General features: G+C 38.6%; 1 protein-coding gene across 1 annotated transcript in view; it reads right to left on the bottom strand.

Moving 5' to 3' along the window:
• Positions 1-18,388, bottom strand: part of dph1 (diphthamide biosynthesis 1) — a 110,365-nt gene that overhangs the window by 83,134 nt on the left and 8,843 nt on the right. Inside the window, exon 3 of the mRNA XM_017694913.2 lies at positions 14,027-14,090. Within this exon, the coding sequence (XP_017550402.1) occupies positions 14,027-14,090 (64 nt within the window). The remainder of the gene's footprint in view (positions 1-14,026; positions 14,091-18,388) is intronic.

Here is an 18,388-nt window from a genome sequence, read left to right as displayed (position 1 = left end):
ATGAAGCACTGCTTTTCGGTCTGAGACAGATATACTCAATTTTCAGAAGAGGATTTAATTTCTGTATATTCACAACGTCCATCCGGTCATATTGAAACCAGCACAAGATAAGCTCTGTCTCAAAATGTGGGTACCTCTGAGAGCTTGATCAGTGCATATTCTCTGACCTGAAGCTATTATTCCTGATAATTACTGATAAAGCACCAACTGACAAAGCTGGATTTACCAAGGGTGGCTTAATTGCTGCTAAAATTAACAAGTCAAAATAGAGCCCAACTCCACATATTTAACCCTGGCTATTAACCTTCAATCTGAATAACACTAACAGTTCTTCAGTCTTAAGTGTTTAAAAGCTAACTGTGCTCTACAGGAGATTTGGGAAACATTCTGTTCATGTACGGCTATTGTACCAGAACTGTCAGTACAAAAAAAAGAAGAGGCAGAAAATATTCAGGAAACAAAATGAAAACTATGCACACAATACAATATTTGTGAATTCAGTCCAAGAAATCTGAAATCTCTTGAAATGGAGAGGATACTATGTGTCCTCAAAGCACTATAGAGAAGGCCACTATAGGACAGGTAAAGTTTCCAGCATTGGCAATGGCAAGTTGCTCTGAACAGGATGTGATCTAGAAACTTAATGAAGGCTGCAAAACATTGTTTATATTCTTACTTCTCAGTACTCCTAAGTCTTTATTCTTTTACAAGTGATATAACCACAAGCACAATACCTTCTAATATAGAGTACCGATATCAGAGTTTCTGGTACTAATCAAAAGCAGAATGATTTAATCATCTAAAATGAACAATCAAGCTGAGATGTATTAATCAAGAACATATGTCCAATTTCACTTTGCTGCAGAAGCCAAATGAATGTAAATTACATAATATCATTCAGAATTTTGCTACAGGTACTTTTCATTGTAACAATGTTACGGCTAAACATTTGCTGGCACACCCTCAGTATGCAAATTAATATCCATGCTATTTCATAATACATCATTTTCTTTAAAATCCGTATATCATCTGTATATAAAATCAGAGAAATCCAATATTGGTATGTGTCTTTGACTACAGAGTAGATGTGATAAGGAATAGTTTTGATGGCCCTACTGAATGCTAGTACAGTAAAGAAAGGCAGACGTTGGTTGTTAAAGTTAGTGTCACTGTAACTCAAAACTGCACTGCAACAGCACTCAGAACTGCACTTGGTGATGGATTTGAAATAATCAAGACAAATGCTTGGACACACTCATTCACTTCTCCTAGGAGCGATCAGCCATTGCGGAATCCAGCATGCCAGCAAAATGGCTATTTTAAGAGCCCTTGTGAACTTCCTCACTCCATCTTCAGTCATTCTATTTTTATTTGCATCTCTGATGTATCTCTAAGATACATCCACTAGCAATAAAGGACGTATATCATCATTAATGGGATAAAATTTTGTATGCACATTTTTTTTACATAATTTGCAAACACCATCTACTCTTAATGCTGCGTGAAAATGATGTGATGCATGGACCAAAATGACTTGAAAAATACAATATATTAATATATTTAAACATTTAAACATTAAAAGCTGTTACATTATATCCTTTATCATTATTAAAAGATGTTCAGCTGAGAAACCAAAAAGTGTTCTGTGTGAACGTGACAAGGATAACAGTCTTCAAAAAAACAAAAAAAAAACAAAAAGCATTCAGGAAAGCAAAGTGGAATGAAATGACTGTTTCAACTGTGGAAACTCAAACTGACAAGCACAGCTCAGCTTTAGAAATAACCAGGGGCAAAGGACAAAAATGCCCTTACATTCAACATTTTGTCCCATAAAACATAAAACAACACAGGGACATCCCAAAATAGTGTTACAAAAGGGTGACACTTTACTTGACGTGTTACTTTGTAGATGATTAATGAACTCTTAACAGAGAGAGAGCATCAACAACATACAGTATCAGTGAAGTTGCAGTAGTGAAGCATCTGAATACACTGAATAAAAATGCTGAAGATGTGCTGTTAATGCATTACTTATATTAAGGAAATGTATTAAACCTAACCTTGGCCCTAATCCTTACCCTAACCCTTACCTTAACCTCAATCCAAAATCTAACCCTCATATGTTTTTGACATGTCACAGAGTCTGATGAGTGCTTGTTTAATCTAAAAAGGACCATTCAAAATAAAAAGTTTCACCTACAAAATAATTAGGAGCGTCAGGCTACATGCATAGCTGACATTAATTCATTTGATGTATATTCTAAATCACCTTGTGTATTTGGTAAAATGGCTCCATTTGTGCATAAAATTCCCTGAAGTTCAGTCAGTGAGGGTAAAAATGTCCATTAAAAATATTTTGTTGCCTGGTTCATCTGTGAGCAACACCTGCCCCTGGCTAGGTGACCACTGCCCTATCTTTGAGGAAATGTGCTACATTATGCCTTTAGTTTGTGTCACAGGGTTGAGTTTCTATCATGCTTGAGTGAGTCTTTTAGGTTGAAAGTGAATGTGTGTCTAAAACAGGCAAAACAACAAGCCAATGCATAACAGCCCATAGTCTCAGTATCAGCCTCCATGAAAAATATGTAGAGTCTAACAGCACTCATTCAAAATCACTGATGCTTCTGACAAATCATAGTGTAGGGAGCACACATGATCTCAGCAGTGGAGAGGTTTGTTTTTCTAAAAAGCATCACAGCACTGCAATAACTGTTATTTGGTAGAGCAAGTATCACTTCAGACACTAATAGCTATTGAATTAAACGTAACCTTTAGGGAATTGCAGTCACATCAGCTATTTCCCCGCCAGCTACAGTCGACACTCGATGGAGAGAAGGGTTTGACACAGGAAATGTGCTGGAGTTACTGAGGTACTTCTTAGCTCACAGGAAAAACACATCCAAAAATATTGTCAATCATATAGCCTGCATTAAGGCCTATATGCAAGACAAATAAGCAACATAAAAAATACATTATATTTGGAATTATTTTTCCAATGAAACTATGCTCCTTTTTGGAATTTCAGGCTTCTTCAATAGGTATGTGCACCATACCTGATCTGTCATCTTGGACGCTGATATATTATGCTCAAGAGACAACAATGACTGGTTGAGTGAGTTAATGTCATCTGCACAGACTCAGACTGAACAAATTAAACATCTGAAGAATTGAGTTTGGTGTGCCAGACATCATTAGTTATGTATGTGGAAGAATAAAATTACTGACGTCCAAACAAATCATGCAAATAAATGATCAATCAATCACATTCAGTGCATAAAGTGTTTAGACTGTCATAGAGGTGATCCCTGAGGTCCACTTCTAACATTGTGTGCTTTTATGTACAAAAATTATTGTAATTCATTTTGACATGGTAACTTTTAATCTCATATATACTGTCTGATGCAAATTAAGGGGTCAATAATATGTAAATAAAGCATAGTAAGATTTTTAATGTAATATGATGTTGTAAAATAGAAAATAGGAAAAAGGGGTGGAATGTTAAATATATGGATTTTCTGTGGGGATCTATTATCTAAAATGACCAAATCTGGTCATATTTACTTACACTGAATTATAAGCAGTTTTCTCCAGCCCATGTACTGTGACTTGACCATACAGACAGACAGACAGACTTGTATGCAAAAGTCACATGCAAAACACTTCCTGTCCAATTATATGTTTTGCTGACATTCTAAGTGGCAATCACTTAACTTGGCCTCTACAGAGAAGCTCTATATGGCATTTTTCTGCAAATGTATTTATTTGTTGAGCTTAACATATTGGAAAAAAATAAAACATAAAAAAAAATGTGCTTAACTGTTGCATCTTATGTTTTTGATATGTCAATATGTTTTCCAGGGTTTGGACTGTGTAGTTCCAGTGACTAATAATGATGCTACAGCACACAAAGATATCTGCGACAACTACAGTGCCCTCCACAAATAATGGCACCCCTGGTAATCATGAGAAAAAATAGCTGTAAAATATTCTTATCTGTCATTCAAAATCATGAAATAAATATTTTTCTTACATCTGTTTGTGCCACAATCATTATGAGATAGACCAGAGAATAAAGCACTGATATGTGACAAAAGGTTGTTGAGCTGTACAATTCAGGAAATAGCTACAAGAAAATAGCTAAACAGTCAAAAACGCCCATTTCCACTATCGGGCAATAACTAAGAAGCTTAAAACAACTGGAGTTAATAAGAATCTGCCATGAAGAAGATATATACACTCACCGGCCACCTTATTAGGTGCTAGTAAAAGGTTCCCAAAGGTGCTCTATTGGATTGAGATCTGGTGACTGTGGAGGCCATGGGAGTACAGTGAACTCATCATCATGTTCAAGAAACCAGTTTGAGGGTATATGAGTTTGAGCTTTGTGACATGGTGCATTATGCTGGACGAAGCCATCAGAAGATGGGTACACTGTGGTCATAAAGGGATGCACATGGTCAGCAACAATACTCGGGTAGGCTGCGGCATTTAAACGATGCTCAATTGGTACTAAGGGGCCCAAAGTGTGCCAAGAAAATATCCCCCACATCACACCACCAGCCTGAACCTTTGATACAACGCAGGATGGATCCAAGCTTTCATGTTGTTTACGCCAAATTCTGACCCTACCATCTGAATGTCGCAGCTGAAATAGAGATTCGTCAGACGAGGCAACGTTTTTCCAATTTTCTATTGTCCAATTTCGGTGAGCCTGTGCGAATTGTAGTCTCAGTTTCCTGTTCTTAGCTGACAGGAGTGGTACCCGATGTGGTCTTCTGTTGCTGTAGCCCATCTTCTTCAAGGTCCGACATGTGTTGCGCGTTCAGAGATGGTATTCTGCATTCCTTGGTTGTAACAAATGGTTATTTGAGTTCCTGTTGCCTTTCTATCATCTGGAACCAGTCTGCCCATTCTCTTCTGACCTCTTACATCAACAAGGCATTTTTGTCCACACAACTGCCGCTCACTGGATATTTTCTTTTTCGGACCATTCTCTGTAAACCCTAGAGATGGTTGTGTGTGAAAATCCCAGTAGATCGGCAGTTTCTGAAATACTCAGACCAGCCCGTCTGGCACCAACAATCATGCCAACTTCAAAGTCACTTAAAATCCCCTTTCTTCTCCGTTCTGATGCTTGGTTTGCACTTCAGCAAGTTGTCTTGACCACCTCTACATGCCTAAACGCATTGAGTTGCAGCCATGTGATTGGCTGATTAGCTATTTGTGTTAACTACCTAATAAAGTGGCCAGTGAGTGTATGTCTCCAAGGACCACAATTGGGGAACCGCAAACATTAGTTAGGTCTTGGGGTCAGAATGTCTCCCAAATCACAGTTGATTGGGGTGGTTTCCAAAAGGAAGCCTCTGCTGTCAAAGCCCAACAAACTCAAGCACCTACAGTTTGTCATGTTACCAGAACTTTTAGTATCTTTAGGATCTTGCTCTATGGTCAGATGTGACCAAAAATAGCTTTTGAATTTGGCATGGACACAAAAACAGCCATGGAGAACAATATCCTTCATCCTTACTGTGATGTATGGTGGTGGATCTTTAATGTTGTATGGCTGTTTTTCTTCCAAAGGGCCTAGACAATTTATTCAGATACATGTTATAGCAGACTCCATCAGGTACCAACGAAAATAAAATCAAAACCTGACCTCCTCTTTCAGGAATCTAACACAAGTCATAGCTTGGATCTTCCAACAGGACAGTGATCCAAAATCATGCCTCAAAATCAACACAAAAATGTCTTACTGACCACAGAATTAAGGTTTTGTCATGGCCAGTCCAATCCCATGACACAAACTGCCTTAGAAAACCTGTGGAATGAGTTGAAGAGGACAATCCACATTATGTGACCTCAGAATCTGAAGGGTCTGGAGAGATTCTGCATGGAGAACTGGCCTCAGATCCTTTTCTGTGTGTTCTCCAGTCTTATTAAGCATTACAGGAGAGGACTCAGGGCTGGTACATATTGTGGCACACATTTGAGAAAAATAAAATTATTTCCTGATCAGATTTCATTTATTTTAATCTCTGTACTTCAAATAAAGTTTAGATTTTTGTTAATGTTTTGAAGAATGTTTTTGTGAATGTTTTTTTAACCACTGTATCGCTCATGTTTACCAGGGGTGCCAATATTTGTGGAGGGCACTGTGTATGCTTCCAACTTTGTGGCAACAGTTTGGAGAAAGCTCACAGAGATGCTAAGAGAGATCAGACCATGCATAAAGGTGTATCATAATCTTTGATGTATTGTCTTTTCATGGCCTGAAACTCAAACTTTTCAAATGTATGTTTTCTCATAGGAGTGTACTTGTGCATGTATGTTTGTCAACTTCTGCAAAGCTGTAATTCAGAGCAGATTGTGCTCATTACAGTTTAAACCCCTCATCTATTTAAATCAGCTTAGATTCTACCCAGCTTTGCAGCTCCCCATTCCAAATACAGTCCAGAGCCATGTCTACTGCCAGTCACTGATCAACAACCTACAGCTGTGAGGAGACCTCAATCACCCCCTCACGCACACACTCTTCCAGTACAATCTCTGCATGTATATATTCGATGCTGCTGTGCCAACTTCTAGATTTAGACTCGTGTAATAATTGATTTTATCCATGCCACAGTGTGACCCAGGCTAACTCTGTATGACCTGACTGTTATGAGAGTTTACACTGTAATGACCCCATCGATCAACTACATCAAATGACCATGCCAGCATTTTCCAAGCTAATCTCTTTCTGCCACATGTCCATCTACACACCATCGATTACCACAACCTTTGACACAGATAACGTCTTTGTTTTAAGCAAAGGACTAAAATCCTTTTCATTCGTTTTTATAATAGAAGCTGCTGCATCAGTAAACCTAATAAAAAAAACATATATTCATTAAAAGCAATGAATGTTTGTCAAACGTATTTGTCAAATAAGCTGTTTATGTAATTCACTTAAGTATATACACACACATACTTATACATACATACACACTGCTCAAAAAAATAAAGGGAACACTTAAACAATACAATATAACTCCAAGTAAATCAAACTTCTGTGAAATCAAACTGTCCACTTAGGAAGCAACACTGATTGACAATCAGATTCACAGCTGTTGTTCAAATGGAATAGACAACAGGTGGAAATTATTGGCAATTAGCAAGGCACACTCAATAAAGGAGTGGTTCTGCAGGTGGGGACCACAGACCACTTCTCAGTACCTTTCTGCTTTCTGGCTGATGTTTTGGTCACTTTTGAATGTTGGTGGTGCTTTCACACTCGTGGTAGCAGGAGACAGACTCTACAACCCACACAAGTGGCTCAGGTACTGCAGCTCATCCAGGATGGCACATCAATGCAAGCTGTGGCAAGAAGGTTTGCTGTGTCTGTCAGCAAACCTTGCTGTCCAGAGGCTGGAGGCACTACCCGGAGACAGGCCAGTACACCAGGAGACGTGGAGGAGGCCCTAGGAGGGCAACAACCCAGCAGCAAGACCGCTACCTCCGCCTTTGTGCAAGGAGGAACAGGAGGAGCACTGCCAGAGCCCTGCAAAATGACCTCCAGCAGGCCACAAATGTGCATGTGTCTGCACAAACGGTTAGAAACCGACTCCATGAGGATGGTATGAGGGCCCGATGTCCACAGATGGGGGTTGTGCTCACAGCCCAACACCATGCAGGACGCTTGGCATTTGCCAGAGAACACCAGGATCGGCAAATTCTCCACTGGCGCCCTGTGCTCTTCACAGATGAAAGCAGGTTCACACTGAGCACATGTGACAGACGTGACAGAGTCTGGAGACGCCGTGGAGAGCGATCTGCTGCCTGCAACATCCTTCAGCATGACCGCTTTGGCAGTGGGTCAGTAATGGTGTGGGGTGGCATTTCTTTGGAGGGCCGCACAGCCCTCCATGTGCTCGCCAGAGGTAGCCTGACTGCCATTAGGTACCGAGATGAGCTCCTCAGACCCCTTGTGAGACCATATGCTGGTGCGGTTGGCCCTGGGTTCCTCCTAATGCAGGACAACGCTACAATACTGAGCCTCATTTTGACTTGTTTTAAGGACATTACATCAAAGTTGGATCAGCCTGTAGTGAGTTTTTCCACTTTAATTTTGTGTGTGACTCCAAATCCAGGCCTCCATTGGTTAATAAATTTGATTTCCATTGATGAATTTTGTGTGATTTTGTTGTCAGCACATTCAACTTACAGAATGTACAGAACAAAGTATTCAATGAGAATATTTCATTCATTCAGCTCTAGGATGTGTTATTTGAGTGTTCCCTTTATTTTTTGAGCAGTGTGTTTTAAATATATATATATATATATATATATATATAAAAAGAAAAACAAGTGTCACTCAAAGTGCTGCATGATATGATCGACTAAAAGTAAAACATGAATTTAACCAATTAAAAAAAAGTAAACCCTAAGCCAAGCATCAACAATGACTAAACAAAACAGCACAAAAAGAAAAATAACATGCAAAACAACTCACATCAGCAAAAGATGACAAAAAACTAAAAGAGCTACTGACAGCAGGATACAGCAAACCAAGAGGGCACAGATTACTAATATGCTTTAAATGGTCTTGAATGTCTAAGAGAGTAAATTGTATTGAGTAAATGAAATATATACGGTAGAGGATGAGTTTATGAAAAACAGAAGACTTATGAAGATTACTGGAGCAATAAAAAAAGGTCCAGTCAAAACCTCATTTGAGTGCATGTAGCGGCTAAAATCAGTTAGTAGTGCTCGAGAGGCAGAATGGAAGCAGAGGAGGTCAGACATTTAGCTCAGAGCCATGCTGTTTAGAGTTTTAAAAATAAATGATAACATTTTAGATTGATAACTGGCAACAGGGTAGGAAGACAAGCACTCTTTTCTTGGTACTCATCAGGAGCCTCGCAACATTTGTTCAGAGATGGAACTAGTTTTCCAGAGGGTGAAGAATCTGTGGTAATAGTGTTGGTATAACGCAGTGGGGAACACCACTTCAGCAGAGGTTTGATTCTACAACCAAGTAAGCACACAATGCTGTGCCAATAACAGTCATTGGGCAAGATTCCTTACACTACATTCGGCTGCCTTTTAATATGATTAAGCTGCCCTGGATAGGTCTTGAATGAAATACACATATCACAAAATATTTGCATAATTTAGTAGAGCAACTGTAGCTCTGTGTGGTACAGCAAATAGTTTGTGAGGTGCATTTCTCTATTTCAAAGCTTTTTGGCATTTTTTTTTACTAATTCTCACTGCCAAAATGTGTCCACATGTGTGTTTCTAAATGGGTTTTTATTACTTACTGCTGAATCTCTTCATTTGTTTTCCTTGTAAACTGTAAGAAGTTGCTATATGCAAAATGCTATATGACACAAAGGTTTTTTAAAACCTTCAAAATACATCGTTAGTCTGACAACTGACACAGTCTGACAAGTACGCAAATTAAGAAAAACAAGACAGATTCCTCTCGAAGTCCTACTTGTGAAGCAGCAATGAAAATTGTTCATTTAAACTAGGAAATGTTACTAAAAATCAATTTAAAATCATTCAGGTTTACTTTTTCCCCCAGGCACCACAGCTTGTGTATGTGAAAAAAAAAAGAGAGAAAAGAAAACAATGAATATGAGTCATTTAGTCCCAGTATTTGTGATGTTTGTGAGAATAACCCAACTGGGTGGATAATATTTATGAAGGCATATGGCATAGAATGAACTCATTTGTAACTGTAGTACCACAATGAGCAATTAGAAAAGAGCAAATCATTCTCAATCAGCTCTAGCCTGCTTAGTCATTCTTTACCAGCAAAACATTCCTGCATTTACTCAGAGCTAATACTCTACTGTAAAAAGAGCATAAATGTTTGAAGTAGACTGTTCAAGCCCTTTAAGACCTTCAAAGTGTCTCTAGCAAAAAATACTATGCGTTGAATGAACATTTGTGGCCAGCTGGACTCAATAGTGTAGGTGTTAAATCAAAACTGAGGGTTTTTGCTGTGGCAGAGAAATGAAGTGAAATGGAGATGAGAGGGAAAGTAGGAAGTCCTGCAGGAGAAGAGATAGAGAGCTGAGTGGGTGTCAGGAGGGGAAAAGAGTTTTAGGAAAGTAATTAGCAGACAGTAATTGCTCTCATTAGCTTTGGAGTGGAGTGGGTTAGGTAAGGATGGAGAGTGGACATGCTGTGCCTTCAGAGTCAGATGTGAGACAGGCAGATAGCGCTACTTTAGCCTGATAAGAGAGAGGGGGCCTATCAGTACCCACATCCTCCCAGACACACACTCCTGCACACAAATGGCCTCAGACGGATCAAGAGTTTGAGTAGGAGATGACCGTGTCGCAAGAGATGGTAAGATTTAAGGAAATGAGAGAGGTGTGGCATTAACGAAGAGATGGAGCGAGAAACCGTGGGGAGAAATGCAGGGAGGGGAGGAGTACGAGAAATAAATCCAACCCAGGCCTGAAGGTGTGAATCAGAATTGACTGCACACTCATCTGCAGGTAAGGCGTGAAAGTCCATGAAGACAGACAATCATTAATGAGATACCAAGCATCTGACACCAGCCAGTAACTTTCTATTGAGGTTACAGAGGAGAGACCGATGGGAAGAAGCAAAAGACAGAGGCAAGTGCGCTACTAAATGTATAAAGATGATTTAAAAGTTTGTTTTATTTACCAGAGAATAACTGAATATCCCACAATTTTTCTTTTAGTAAATATTGAATATGGGTCCTACACACCCAAACACCATACAAGGGATAAACAAATGTGTGAGGTGTTGTTATGCTAAACTGTAGATGTCCAGGCTTAGTCTCCCTTTGATCAAGACCAGACACACTATAGCCTACTTTTAGGGAATCAGCGAATATGAATTTTTATGGCCAATTGCAATTTCTTTACAGCTAAATATGCTGAAATTTCGGGCAATTTTGTCTTGATTCCGTTAGCCAAGGTCACAATGTAAATAAAAGCACTTGCTTAAAAAAGCAGATCTATTTGGCCTTTCTTATAGACATGATAATCTGCATATTTAGTCAAATACAAAAATGATTATCTTCTATCCATCTAAATGCAAAGAGAAAGTAAAATGAGGTGCATTCACAGTGTTTTTAAAAATAGGCTCCCTAAACAAAAAAACTAGTCGCTTTTAAGTGCGTTTAAGGTGGGAGTAAATTTAGGCTTCTGCAGATGGCTTCATCAATTGAGAAGAGGTGGCACAACGCAGTGAATGTCTCATTCACAATGAGGAAAATGGGTTGCAAAGCAGATGTTAATGATTATCAGGCCAGATGAATGTTGTTTCACCTATTCCAAGTTGACATTTCTCACATTCACATGGCTGCAAATGTGACTGATTGGCATGATGAACATTCAGGACCATTCAAACATCTGGACTGGCCTGCAAAATCCCCAGATTTGAACCCTCTTAAAAATCTGTGGGACCACATGGAACAACGAGTAAGATACTATTACACACTATTCGATATGTTTCAGTTGCAGGTGACCAATATTTTATCTGGTAAGCTTAAATCTGTACAATAATACTACTCTGGCCCCGGCAACCATTGCATTGGCAACCTTATAATAATACATGTTATACTTCTTTGTAATTCTATTTCAGGTGGACGTTGAGCCAGTCGCTATTTTTAATAAACGTTTATTTATTGGCACTGGCAGGTGTGTAAAACAAACGTACTGGATGTCAGTATTGGCCCACAATTCCTTATTCCTTGGTGAGTGGTCAGAGACAGGATGTACAGAATTCTGAATTATGGGCCAATGCTGAAATCTATTATTTTTCACCTTACTTGCTGGTGTACCTTGAAGGTGGACTTTTAGTCATAGTCAGTCAGATGGGCCTGATTTAAGAAATTCCTTAGTCAGGGACAGTCTTGCTAAAGAGCCTAACTGGTTGAGACATTTGATAACTTAATATGCCATTTTGCCACCATAACGCTTTCATAATGGAGATGATTTGCCTGCGTTTGAGAGCAGGCCTGGGGCAAAGCAGGGCCAGCAGCGACACACAGTCATGCCACTTCTCATGTCCACACACACACCTCTCTGTAACAGGACCGCTGTCTAATTAGCATTGAGCAGACAATCTGCTTATGTTGAGCACTAAGGAGATAGCCTTTAAGGAAAGAGGATCTGTATATCCCAGGAGGGAGGAATGGAAGCAAGCATGAATGAAGAAGAAAGGGCAGTGTTGGCCAACCTCGCTTGTACACACAGACACGAGCCCCACTAGGGAACAGGGTACACACTGAAAACACACTGCGTGTGTAAACATCTCTGTTTACATTAGAGGCAAATTTGTTTATGATTAAAGAGCATCCTTAGCTCAGGCTTCTGTACACTTTAATATCGCTGTAGAGACAGACACTATAGCTGTGCGCCAGATTTTCTGTTTGGATGTGTGTGGACATGTGTTTGTGTGCAAGAGTGCAAGTGTGACGGTGTTTGCATGCAATATGTTCAACGCTGTCCGTAACAAGACATAATTAAGAAGAATAATGGTTTTGCCCTCGTCCCTCAGTTAACAAGTGAGGTGGTGATAGCAGCCTGGTGCTGGCAATCGCGTGTAATTTTCTGCTGAACCCCAGATACGAGTTGCAGCAGGGAATTATGATAACGCCCACACATTTAATGACCTCCTCTCACAGTGCATAACACTACAGCTGCACAGGATACACACCACTGTCCATGTCCAGTCTGCAATGCCTCATGTCATGCCACAAGCCACCCCAGAGGGATACAAGAGATACAGGAGAGAGAGAGGTGCACTAAGTATTTTATGCGAGGTGTCAGATGCAAAAAGGATGCATTTTACCTGAAAAAGTATGGTTCTAAGGTACAAGCATAAACCTGGAATTTATGAGGCATCTACATGGAAAACCGCAAAATGTGCCAGAGGAAGACAAAGAAAATGGAAAAATGGGATATTGGAAGCATGGCTCATTACTCCATCAGACTACACTTTCACTGTATTTACTGAGGCTTTGCAGAAAATCTTTACTACCTTTTACACCAGTACTCCTAAAAATAAAGGTGCCAGAAAAGGTTTTTTGGTGAACAGAAGAACCGCTTTTTGTTCCTGAAATAACTTCTCATTTACAAAAATTTACAAAATTGAAATGTGTGAGCATAAAGAATCTTTGAAAAGGTTTGATCAAAGGTTCTAGGAGGAACCTATACATTGGTGTAGAACCTTTGTTTTCTGTGAAGGTACTTAAAACTGTTAAAAGATTCTTCACACTCACAAACCTTTTTTTTCATATGTGACAAAGAACAGTTAAAAGTCTGAAAGCAAAGTTTAAAGAATCTGAGGACAAGAACCAAAGAAGTGACTGTGGCCTTTTTTGAGCTCAAACACATTCTGGGTGATGAGCCCAGCTGTCAGTCAGTGAAGCTTCATGATCGCTTTTGTGATACTGATGGAAACTGAAACCTCTGGGAGCGAGAGGCATTTGTTGGCATTTATGATTGTTTACAACCTCTGGATGAGCACGTCATGTGAAACAATGTGAAACATTTGCAAACTGATGTTTGCAAAATTCAGACAATTCATATCTTCATTAGTTCCTGCTGCTATATTTGTCAAACCTTCTACTCATGCTACCACTTGTGCTGACAAAAAAAAAAAAGCTCCGTGGCAGAAAAGTCTGAAGCAGTAACTCTAAAATTGAAATTAAATTGGCTTTATAAGATGTTCAGTGCAGATTTACATGTTTCAGAAATGAAAATATGAAAATAGGCCAACGAAAATTAAATTGGGTAAATCATGAATCATAAATTAATCAAGCCAAGAAATCTTCTAGGTTTGAGGAAAGGAAGCTGCTTCATTTTCTATATTGTCTCAGTCTTGATGATGGCTTCACAATTTCACTGCATGATTATCTACAACTACACCTGTAAACCAAATGTTAACTTCAGATGCATTACAAGCGCATATCACAGCAGCATCAAGGCACATTTTGTGCGGCTTCTGGCACTCTAGGCGTGCATGAGTCTAAGAGTGAGATTGAACTTACTTCTCTATGATGTCAGCAATCACACAGGCAAACATCTGCAGCCCCTCAGGCAGCTGCAAGGCCACTGTGAAGCAGAGAAGAGGCCATAAGTCAGATCAGTGCAATAGAAGAATGAGTGACAGCTGCATGCTCTGGGCTTTCATATGGACTGGCTGGGGAAGCAACAAGACTGCATGATCAGGACAAAACAGTAAGCTATGATTACACAGCAACATACTGTGATTGCGATATGGCAAAACACACTGCTGAACAGCTCTTATTTGTCTCCAGTGTGATTAAAGAGACAGGCATGCATGATTTTAGAAAGACATTTGTCAGGCTGTGTAAATACCTGTCATTCATAAGAAGTGACAACAGAAATGTCTGATTTGTTACAGCACTGATTTACATATACTTCACATTGTTCTGCAGCATCATGCTGCAGAGGATAAAAAGAAAATAAAATTAAGAAGAATCTATTGTGCCGTCCTGGTGTATGCACTAAAGTGCTGCTATTGCTTAGTCATGCACTCTGCACTCTTGAGTATCAGTTTAATTTTTCATTTAATTATTTTGTTAAAATTATTTTGATATCATTTTGTTACTAACTTGGTAATATTTTGGAGATTTTTGTTCTATATTATTATCTTTTTGGCCCAGATTTTAGTTTCCCCCGTTAAGTCATTGCCAAATCCCACTCCCCATGACATGAGGCCTCCACTGAGCCATACAGAAAATAAAAGTTATCCATGGTTTTGCAAGTTTTCTAATACAAAGTTATTAAGGATTTTTGTTTGAAACCTGCTTGAGAATTTAATTTTATTCAAATATGAAATGCATACTTTACTAAATATTATTATAACTAAATAGAATCTTTTCTAACAATGCCTCAAGGCATACCAAACCCCTACTTATTCTACATATAATGAGCACCACAGCAGCTAAAAACACAAATATATTGTTATATATAAACCATACCAGCCAGACATACTGATAACGATACAAAGTTGAGGATTAAAAATAAATTGTTTACATAGATGTAGACTAGCCTTATAAGTGCCTTATGAGCAAAATTAAGGCAATGCTCTAGAAAGTGCTGAGAACATCTGCCGTTAAGAGCTGAGGCCGGCCTGAACACTGCTGGAAAAGCAACAGAAAAAGTGAGAAATCAGTGTGAAATGAACATGGATAAGACACACAGGAGATAGCAGCCCTTCTACAGACTAATATGAAAGAAGAAGGAATTGGCAGTGCTGGCTCCATTAGTGGATCCAGCAGCCACGACTAATCAATAAGTGATTCTTTAATTAGGAGACTGAGTCCTGGCTGTGTTAATTCAATAGCAATAGTTCAGCAGAAATACTTTAAAACATGCGACAAAATAAAATATAAAAATTGGAAAGGCAGAGCTACAGACTGAAGAGCTGGTCAACCTCTGTGCATCAGCCAGAAGGAAAAATGACTGCAGTCTTACAGAGATTAAAGTCTTCGGATGATTTCCAAGTTAGAAACAACACACTGATAAGTGTATATATTGATTTGGATTAGGCTTTGCAAAATTTTAGTAAGTTAAAGTATGCATGGTTCTAGACTGTGCTGTGTTATGTATAGGCTATACTGGGGTTGGTGGAATATAAGCATATTGATTTCTAGTTTTTGCAGTTTAGATAAAAACAAATAACTTTGACTACATTAGCTGGGTGCTACATGTTGCTTTATAAGAACAGCACATAATACATAGCCAAACAGACAGTAGTGTCTGAAAATCTGCTTTCCATCTGGTCAGTGTTTACTATATTGTGTAATGCTCATTTGGTGTAGTTTATCAAAAAGAAAACAAACAGATAGAAACAGTCCAACTAAAACAAGCTACATCCGGTTGGTAGAACATTCCTTTGGCACTGAGGAGGGAGATTGGGTTTACTGAATTTATAAATACTAACTTAAGTCATTCGATATCACAAAATAATAAACATGAGCCCACAATACACAGCTGTATGCAGACTTTTGGGTGCAAACCCTTTCTTTTCTATATTTTATGTGAAAATATGTACACGTCCTATGCAGAGAACACACCTTTGAACATTTCAATGCCTTTGATAAATTCTGTAATTAAAATATTCAAAAACAGGAAAAAAAAAAAAAAAAAATCAATCAAATAACTGACGATGAACACTGGCACTTCTGTGGCAGGACAAATGTTTAGTAAGTCAAATACTAGCTTTGCAGCATTAGCACGCAGCTGCATCCCTGCACACCAGACTCACTGCAGACTCCACAGCTCATTAGACTATTGCAATCCCATGCAACAATATTGGTTTTAACTCCAGCTGGATAGGTTTCTTACTTTTCTAGATTGCAAGCTAACCACCTAGCAGGTTCTTAGATGCATTTATTGGCTGGGTTGCCTAACTGGGTAGCATCAGCATTTTAATGCAACTTGTTGTGAAATAATTATTTAACAGTGATCTTTGTAGTATTTAAAATGTTTTGTTAAAAAGTAAAAAAAATACATTTAAACTAATGTTATTAAAACGAAATTCTTCTCACTGTAACAGGGAACTCAAATATTCAAGATAATGTCCAAAAGAGCATTGGAAAAAGCATTTGATGTTTCCCAAAAAAAGTGTTTTCAGCATTCAAATAAGACCAGAAGCAACTCACAAAAACATCATTAATAAACACCATTGTACCGTATTTGTGTTTGAACAGCATGAACATTTTTCCCTCCTTCCTCAATGAACGCTAGCATCATGCATGGACGTCCTGCACTGTTGTCTTGGAAACAGGCCTCAAACTAGCACTGCTCCAACATGTGCCACACAGCCTTTCATTTAACGAGAAGCATAATTACAAACTCAAGGTGAGAAATTTTTAAGGAGCCGCTTTTCTTCACATACAAACTGAAGTGGCTCACTGGCCTCACTGATGTGACACAGCACAACCAATTAGCAGCCCTTTTGCTTCAGTCATAATGATCTAGAGTCAGGGCAGATGACTCACACAAGGATCGCACTTACTCAAAAATGAACTTTAAAATAGGGCTTGCACTGTGGAAAGAGGAGATGACATTTTGATTTTAATGTCATAAAAATCAGGCCAAGCATGTTCGTGTACTGATCATAGAGGCCAGCTGTGCAACAGTACTATTCTTACACTGTTATTCTGTGAAATAATTCTAATTTGGTTGCAAGACAAAGTGGAACATACTGTCCTGGCTAATGTCCCAAATTAAGATTCCAGCAGGCTCTAAATAGCTAATTAACTGAAAATATTCATTTTCTAAGCTAAAGAGAGAAAACACACTCAGCATCCAGACGAAAGCAAAACCTCTGACCTGTGGCCATTAGAGAACAAAGTGACTGTGACCTGTGGTCAGGAATCGATGGTCTGCATTGAATAAATAAGTATAGTAAGCTAAATCAAGACTTCCAAAGCCTGGGGAAAAATTACAAATTAAACATTTCCTTGATTTCCTGAAAATAAGACATCCTCTACAGAAAGCACACTTAATGTACAATTACCATTTATTTAATAAATTCAGCACATTTGGAAAAAAGTGGAGAGAGATAAGTGTCAGATCCTGTATCACACTAATCACTGCACACTTACTTATACAGTGACTACATTGGTAATTAAATAGCTCTGCAAGAAGTAAACATACTAAAACCACTACTAGGGATGTGAGGTAGCAGTTATTTTCTATATTTAGTGAAGGGTCTGGAATTTCATTGATAGCTACCGGATAGATACCGGAAGAAAGTGAATCACAGAACTGACTTGGGACTTAACAGCATAGTGATGACTAACAGGAGTCCATATTTAATCCCTAGAATTCACAGTTATTGCTAGCAATAGCTCAAGTCTATATGAATCATCTCTCACCTGTAGCTCATTAAAACAAGGAGAGAAAAGTCGAAAGCATGGATTTCGCAGCACATTTGTGTCTGTCAATAGAATCTGATTACTTAAGGATGTGCAGTGGTTTTAAATGAAAGAAAATATATCTCCTTATATTTTCGCCTTATACAGATTGGATAAAACATTATTTTTGTGCATATAGTCTGGTTTTATGAAGAAAAGAAACACTTTAGATTTCTGAAATTTGTCATTTTTTTACATTAAAACAACAGGGAAAAAGTTAGAAGTGACAGAATTTAAATGAAAAGGTGCATCCAGCCTTTCACTGCTGGGACAGCCACCATGGGTCCATCATCCTGTCCGAGAACATAGAGATGGTACTACAGCTGACTGGATTTAACAGTAGGACAACAGACAGGTAAGTAGTATCCACAGCAGACAGGTAAGTGCTTTTATGATACAGACAATGCCTCATGAACTTCAAAAACTTAATGTCTCTATCCACAGAATAGAACATTTCTT

The sequence above is a fragment of the Pygocentrus nattereri genome, chromosome 17 (genome assembly GCF_015220715.1).
Source record: "Pygocentrus nattereri isolate fPygNat1 chromosome 17, fPygNat1.pri, whole genome shotgun sequence".
NCBI classification, from domain to species: domain Eukaryota; kingdom Metazoa; phylum Chordata; class Actinopteri; order Characiformes; family Serrasalmidae; genus Pygocentrus; species Pygocentrus nattereri.
The sequence above is the reverse complement of the archived record's forward strand: the minus strand, read 5'-3'. Positions and strand labels throughout refer to the sequence as shown.